The sequence below is a fragment of the Galeopterus variegatus genome, unplaced genomic scaffold (genome assembly GCF_000696425.1).
Source record: "Galeopterus variegatus unplaced genomic scaffold, G_variegatus-3.0.2 Scaffold2060, whole genome shotgun sequence".
In the NCBI taxonomy this organism is placed as follows: domain Eukaryota; kingdom Metazoa; phylum Chordata; class Mammalia; order Dermoptera; family Cynocephalidae; genus Galeopterus; species Galeopterus variegatus.
The window spans coordinates 80,323-88,180 of record NW_007728171.1 but is presented as its reverse complement, the minus strand read 5'-3'; the positions used below and the strand labels follow the sequence as shown (position 1 = coordinate 88,180).

At 41.6% G+C, this 7,858-nt stretch overlaps 1 protein-coding gene across 1 annotated transcript in view; it reads right to left on the bottom strand.

Moving 5' to 3' along the window:
- The window catches only part of MYLK3 (myosin light chain kinase 3), a 38,627-nt gene that overhangs the window by 10,350 nt on the left and 20,419 nt on the right, over nucleotides 1–7,858 (bottom strand). Inside the window, exon 9 of the mRNA XM_008580292.1 lies at nucleotides 3,555–3,625. Coding sequence (XP_008578514.1) covers nucleotides 3,555–3,625 — 71 coding nt within the window. The remainder of the gene's footprint in view (nucleotides 1–3,554; nucleotides 3,626–7,858) is intronic.

Sequence of the window (7,858 nt, the reverse complement as noted above, 5' to 3'; positions counted from 1 at the left end):
TTGCCTGCAGATAACAAATCCTATCCATTCGTCCCTTCTAGCTGCTCAGAGAAGCCTTCCTGACTCCGGGAGCTTCTGGTGGTTGCTTCTTGCTCTGAATCCACAGTGTGTCACTGTAAATACTCATTTGGAAATTGGTCAGCTGGCATTTGAGAGTGTACTTCATACACTAGTGTGGGCATTCTCAGTGAAGACAGTATTGCCCCATGGGGGCGAAACTTGATTCTTGAGGGGCAAATAATCTTTACTACAGTGGTTTATGGCTCTCCAAAGGGCCACAGTACATAAACAGATATACTGTACATTTGTGGGATTAAATTTCATGAAGTGGGGGGACCAAGTGATTTGGGGTGAAAAAAGTCTAAAAAGGCTCACTGGGGGGCAGGCAGCAAAAATGGAAAAGAGGTTGAGAAACACTGCTCCAGTGCATCAGATGTGCAAGCTTGCAGGAGGCAGCCCAACTTTACAAGATGTTATCTGGGAAAATGTTAAGCAAACTATATTATGGATTGAATGTGATTTTTTTGAATGTTTGGGTTATATCATGAAATACAGCACTCTGTGTAACAGAGGTCCTCAAGGTACAGAGGGACGATGTGAACCTCCTGCTGTTACACTAACAGCACGTGGGGCAGTGAGAATGCACCTTTCACCCCTGCACATAGGTAACATTTACACTTCAACCAGTGGAGGAGTGACCTAGGAGGTCCACCACTGTGGTTTCACATGCCACCTGGGAGGCGGGTGCTGGAAATCAGAGGCTGAGCTCGGGGCAGCAGCTCTGCCTCCGTGGGGACGAGGCTCTGCTATCTTCCACTTGTGGATGGAGTGGAGGACACCAGAAGGCCCACAGAGTAACACAAACAACTTCTCTGTGGGAAACAGCCATCAAGGTCACAAAAAAAAATTTCAGGAAGAGTTGAAAATTCAGCCGTGGTGTGAAGATGTACCCAGAAATTGATTCCCATAGAAATGTCATTCTTGGAGGAAACAATTCTGGAAGAAACCTGGAGGAAGGGCATACAACTGTTGCCATATTTTTAGCCTGTAGCTGCCTGAAGGCTTGGGGGGCCACCCCCCCAAATGCCAAGGGTCTGCTATTAGAACTAAGACCCCACCCAACTGGGCGTGCGTGCCGTGGCAAACATCCTGCAGAGGCACAGTATTACCATACTTTCAGCTGGACAGGATTGCACAGTAAAACTATCTATACTTCCCTAGACTTTAAGCATTTTAAGGAACTTTTAAGATATTTTTGTAATTATATACAATGTTCACTTTATGCACTGAAACTTGAGAACTTAACCAGCCTCATGGGATGGGGTCACACTTCCCATGCATCATCTCATTTAATCTTCAGAGTTGCCACCATGTCAGCAGGTAATGTCATTATATCACCATTTTGTGCTTTTGTATTTAACCTAGTCATTTTCTGGATAGCAGGGAAGGTGAGGGGTGCCTCACACAGCCCAGCACACTCTGGCCCCGAGAGGCCTGGGGAATCAATAGAATGGAGCTGCCCAGCACCCCATTCAGCAGTCCCCTTTGAACACCACTCCTCTTTCTGCTCAGATAGGTGGTCTGAAGTACAGTTAACTCCCCAGCCTTGTAGGGAGAAGCAGAACCCCTAGCACAAAGCCACCCCCTGCAGTAATACCAAGGCCTATTTGCAAGTCGAAGGGCACCATCCTCTGAGTGTGAGAGCTTTCCCAAGTCAGTCCACAAACTCGAGAATTGGCTGAGCCAGGAGTGACCATGCCCCAGAGAACCACAAAGAGTCCCCAGGGAGTTTTGTCAAAATATCAGAATAAAACCCCCTTACCTTCTGGCCAGCCCGAAGTCAATGATCTTAATTTGGTGTCCTGTCTGATTGACGCACAGTATATTCTCTGGCTGGGAAAGAAAGAGAAGTTCACTTAGCCCAATCAACAGTGAAAAGGAGGACTGCATCTCCCGCACGTGTTGGTCTGTAGACTTCAGTTTCCCAGCCTCCAAGGGAAATAAATGGCTTGGGGCAGCCCTACAGATGTTAGATGGATAGCGAAAATAAGTGAAGTAGGCTGGCGAGACAATGAGGATTGGTGTGGACTGTGGGGAACTGGAGGACTCCTGGCCTGTGTCAAAGGGCAGCCACTGCTCAGCGCCAGCTGCTGGTCACCATGCAGGAGTGCAGGCACAATTTCTCAGTCTTAAGAGAAAGCAAAAATCCAGGTTTTTATGTGAAATTCCGTGCTTGTAAATGTTAACTAAATTAATTTGTGTGTGTGTGTGTGTGNGTGGGGCAGTGAGAATGCACCTTTCACCCCTGCACATAGGTAACATTTACACTTCAACCAGCGGAGGAGTGACCTAGGAGGTCCACCACTGTGGTTTCACATGCCACCTGGGAGGCGGATGCTGGAAACCAGAGGCTGAGCTCGGGGGAGCAGCTCTGCCTCCGTGGGGATTGTGGTTTCACATGCCACCTGGGAGGCGGATGCTGGAAACCAGAGGCTGAGCTCGGGGGAGCAGCTCTGCCTCCGTGGGGATGAGGCTCTGCTATCTTCCACTTGTGGATGGAGTGGAGGACACCAGAAGGCCCACAGAGTAACACAAACAACTTCTCTGTGGGAAACAGCCATCAAGGTCACAAAAAAAAATTTCAGGAAGAGTTGAAAATTCAGCCGTGGTGTGAAGATGTACCCAGAAATTGATTCCCATAGAAATGTCATTCTTGGAGGAAACAATTCTGGAAGAAACCTGGAGGAAGGGCATACAACTGTTGCCATATTTTTAGCCTGTAGCTGCCTGAAGGCTTGGGGGGCCACCCCCCCAAATGCCAAGGGTCTGCTATTAGAACTAAGACCCCACCCAACTGGGCGTGCGTGCCGTGGCAAACATCCTGCAGAGGCACAGTATTACCATACTTTCAGCTGGACAGGATTGCACAGTAAAACTATCTATACTTCCCTAGACTTTAAGCATTTTAAGGAACTTTTAAGATATTTTTGTAATTATATACAATGTTCACTTTATGCACTGAAACTTGAGAACTTAACCAGCCTCATGGGATGGGGTCACACTTCCCATGCATCATCTCATTTAATCTTCAGAGTTGCCACCATGTCAGCAGGTAATGTCATTATATCACCATTTTGTGCTTTTGTATTTAACCTAGTCATTTTCTGGATAGCAGGGAAGGTGAGGGGTGCCTCACACAGCCCAGCACACTCTGGCCCCGAGAGGCCTGGGGAATCAATAGAATGGAGCTGCCCAGCACCCCATTCAGCAGTCCCCTTTGAACACCACTCCTCTTTCTGCTCAGATAGGTGGTCTGAAGTACAGTTAACTCCCCAGCCTTGTAGGGAGAAGCAGAACCCCTAGCACAAAGCCACCCCCTGCAGTAATACCAAGGCCTATTTGCAAGTCGAAGGGCACCATCCTCTGAGTGTGAGAGCTTTCCCAAGTCAGTCCACAAACTCGAGAATTGGCTGAGCCAGGAGTGACCATGCCCCAGAGAACCACAAAGAGTCCCCAGGGAGTTTTGTCAAAATATCAGAATAAAACCCCCTTACCTTCTGGCCAGCCCGAAGTCAATGATCTTAATTTGGTGTCCTGTCTGATTGACGCACAGTATATTCTCTGGCTGGGAAAGAAAGAGAAGTTCACTTAGCCCAATCAACAGTGAAAAGGAGGACTGCATCTCCCGCACGTGTTGGTCTGTAGACTTCAGTTTCCCAGCCTCCAAGGGAAATAAATGGCTTGGGGCAGCCCTGCAGATGTTAGATGGATAGCGAAAATAGGTGAAGTAGGCTGGCGAGACAATGAGGATTGGTGTGGACTGTGGGGAACTGGAGGACTCCTGGCCTGTGTCAAAGGGCAGCCACTGCTCAGCGCCAGCTGCTGGTCACCATGCAGGAGTGCAGGCACAATTTCTCAGTCTTAAGAGAAAGCAAAAATCCAGGTTTTTATGTGAAATTCCGTGCTTGTAAATGTTAACTAAATTAATTTGTGTGTGTGTGTGTGTGCGCGCGCACGTGCACGTATGCACGTGCGCACATGTGTGTGGCCATCCAGAACAGGGATCTGAACCTTGACCTTAACTAAACTAAACTTAAACATACATTCCTCACGTGTGGGAGCCAAACGGAACACCTCTGTGATGCAGACTTGGCCCTCAAGCTGCTTGTTTGAGACCACTAGTTTGGGACAATGATTCCCAACCCTGGACACACATTAGAGTCATCAAGGGAGCTTTTAAAATTCCCAATACCCAGGCTCCAACCCTGACCAATTACATCAGAATCTCAGGGGCAAGACCAAAGCATTACTGGTCTGGTCAAGGACAGCAGAGCTGCTAAATATCAACCTGCCATTTTGTGGCAAACACTGTGACCCATGGGATGGAAATGGGGGCCTTGACACACTTCTCCTCTTCAGTCATTCAGATCAACTATGAAGCCAAGAGAGAGCTCGGAAGGGTGCTTGCTGCTTGTGCATGAAATATTGGGGGTGTAAGTGAAGATTGGGCTAATGGAAGAAAGGACCTGGAGACCTAGGGTCCAGTGCCTGAAGTCCAGGGCACATTACCTGGTTCTGTAGCCCTAGATGTGTCCCTTCCCATTCCTGGAACCTTGGTATCTCCATCTGTCAAATGGGAATAATAACCTCTTCTTGCCTGTCTCCATGGGAGGGTGTGAGGACCAAAAGACATAATGTGCATGAAACACTTTACAGCTTCCAAAGCAAATGTCAGGTGCTATTTCTCCCAACAAAAGGCTTAATTATTTATGTCACGGTAAGGCTGTGCAGTTCCTCAGATAGGTACAGGAGAATGGTTTTTAACAGTCTCTATGTCTTCTTTGAAAGGTCTAGAACACACTGTCTGATAGAAATATATGGTGAGCCACATATGCAATTTAAAATTTTCTAGTAGCCACATTAAAAAGGTAAAAAGAAATAAGTGAGCCTAATTTTTATAACATCACTGAAATATAAATAATGAATATAAATAATATAGATAGTAATGATTATATCATTAAATTTACCATCGTACATTGTACAATTCACTGATTTTTAGTATATTCACAGAGTTGTGCAATGATCACCACTATCTCATTTTAGAGCATTTTTATCACCTCAAAGAAAAAAAAAGACATACCCATTACTAATGACTGTGCATTCTCCCCTCACCCCCAACTCCTAGAAATCACTAATGTGTTTCCTATCTCTGTGGATTTGTCTATTCCAGACATTTCATATAAATGGAATCACAAAATATATGGCCCTTTGTGTCTGGATTCTTTCATTCAGCATTATATGTTGTAGCATGTGTCAGTGTTTCATTCCTTTTCATGGCTAAATATTATTCCATTATATGGATATACCATGTTTGGTTTATCCATTTATCAGTCAATGAACGTTCATTTGTTTCCACTTTTTGGCTAATATGAACAATGAATAACTGAGAACACTCATGTACAAGTTTTTGTGTCAATGGATGTTTAAATTCTATTAGGTATAGACCTAGGAGTAAAATTGCTGGGTCATATGGTAGCCCTACGTTTTTGCATTTTTAGGAACTGACAAACTATTTTTTTAAATAGATGCACAATTTTACCATCCCACTAGCAATGTAGGAGGGTTCCAATTTTTCCACATCCTAGCCAACACTACTTATTGTCTGTCATTTTTGTTTTTTATTTTAGTTAGTCTTGTGGGTATGAATTAGCATCTCACTGTGATTTGGATTTACATTTCCCTAATGACTAATGATATGAGAATCTTTTCAAGTACTTATTGGAAATTGTATATCTTTGTTGGATAAACGTCTATTCAGATCTTTTTATTTGGGTTATTAGTCTTTCTATTGTTGAGTTATAAGAGATATTTATATATTCTAGATACTAGTCCATTATCAGATATATGCTTTGGAAATGTTTTCTCCCATTCTTTGTGCTGTCATTTCACTTTTTTGATGATATCCTTCTTAGAAGCAAGAAGGTTTTTTTCTTTGATGAAATCTAATACATCTTTTTTTTTTTTTTTTTTTTTTTTTGGCCACTGGCCAGTATAAGGACCCGAACCCTTGACCTTGGTATTCCTATGCTTTCTTCTAAGAATTTTATAATTTTAGCTCATACGTTTAGGTCTATGATCCACTCTGTGTTAATTTTTGTATATGGTGTGTGGTAAGTGTCCAACTTCATTCTTTTGCATGTGGATAGATAGCATGGTGTCCCAGCACCATTTGTTGAAAAGACTATTTTCCCCCATTGAATTGTCATAGCACCATTGTCAAAAAACAATTGACCATAAATGTAAGATTTATTTCTGGACACTCAATTGCATTGCATTGATCTATATATCTATCCTTACACCAGTAATACACTGTTTCGATTTCTGTAGCTTCATAGAAAGTTTTGAAATTAGGAAATGTGAGTCCTCCAACTTTGCTCTTTTTCAAGATGATGTTTACTATTCTAGGTCTCTTAAATTCCCATCTGAATTTTAGGATGGGCTCATTTATATCTGAAAAGAAGCCAGCTGTGATTTTGACAAGGATCATGTAAATCTGTAGAGCAATTTGGAAAGTACTGTCAACAATACTAAGTCCTCTAATCCATGACCACGGGATGCATTTCCATTTTATTTAGGTCTTTAAATTCTTTCAACATTGTTTTGCAGTTTTCAGAGTATGCATCTTGCTCTTATTTTGTTAAATTTATTAAGTATTTTATTCTTTTGATACTGTTCCAAATATAATTGTTTTCTTAATTTCATTTATAGATTGTTATTGCTAGTGTATAGAAATAAAATTGATTTTTGTGTATTTGTCTTATATACTGTAACCTTGCTGAATTTGTTTATTAATTCTAATAGTTTCCCCTCCTTAGGATTTTGTGTACACAAAATTATGTAATCTGTGAATAGTTTTACTTCTTCCTTTACAATCTGGACGGTTTTATTTTGTTTCTTACTTAATTGCCCTGATTAGAATCTTCAGTAAAATGTTTAATAGACTTGGCCAGAGCAGACATCTTTGTCTTGTTCCCGATCTTAAGGAGAAAGCATTCAGTCTTCCATCATTAAATATAATGTTAGCTGTGGGTTTTTCATAGATGGCCTTTTTCAGGTTGAAGAAGTTCTCTTCTATTCCTAGTTTGTTTATTGTTTTCATCATGAAAAAATCTTGGATTTTGTCAACTGTTTTTTCTGCATCTATTGAAATAATCATATGATTTTTGTCCTTTATTCTATTAATATGGCATATTATGTTAATTGATTTTCATATTTTAAATAAATCTTATAGTCTTGGAATATATCCCACATTGTAATGTGTATCATTCTTTTTATGAGTTTTATTCTGTTTGTTAATATTTTAAGGGATATTGGTCTGTAGCTTTCTTTTCTTGTGATGTGTTTGGTTTTGGTATCAGGATAAGGCTGGGCTCATAAAATGAGGAACAAAGTGTTCCCTCTTCTTCTATTTCTTGGAAGAGCTTGTGGAGGATTGGTGTTGACTCTTCTTTAAACATTTAGTAGATTCCATCAGTGAAACCCTGTGGGCCTGGGGTTTTCTTTGTGGGTAGTTTTTGATTACTAATTCAACCACTTCACTTGCTATAGATCTATTCAGATTTTCTATTTCTTTTTGAGTCAGTTTCAGTAGTTTGTGTCTTCCTAGGAATTTGTCCATTTCATCTAGGTCATCTAACTTGTTGGCATACAACTTTTTAAATAGTATTTCCTTATAATCCTCTTTTACTTCTGTAAGGCCAGTAAAGATGTTCTCTCTTTTATTCCTTATTTTAGTCACTTGTGTCTTCTCTCTTTTTCTCTTGGTCAGTATAGCTAAAGATTTGCCAATTTATTGATT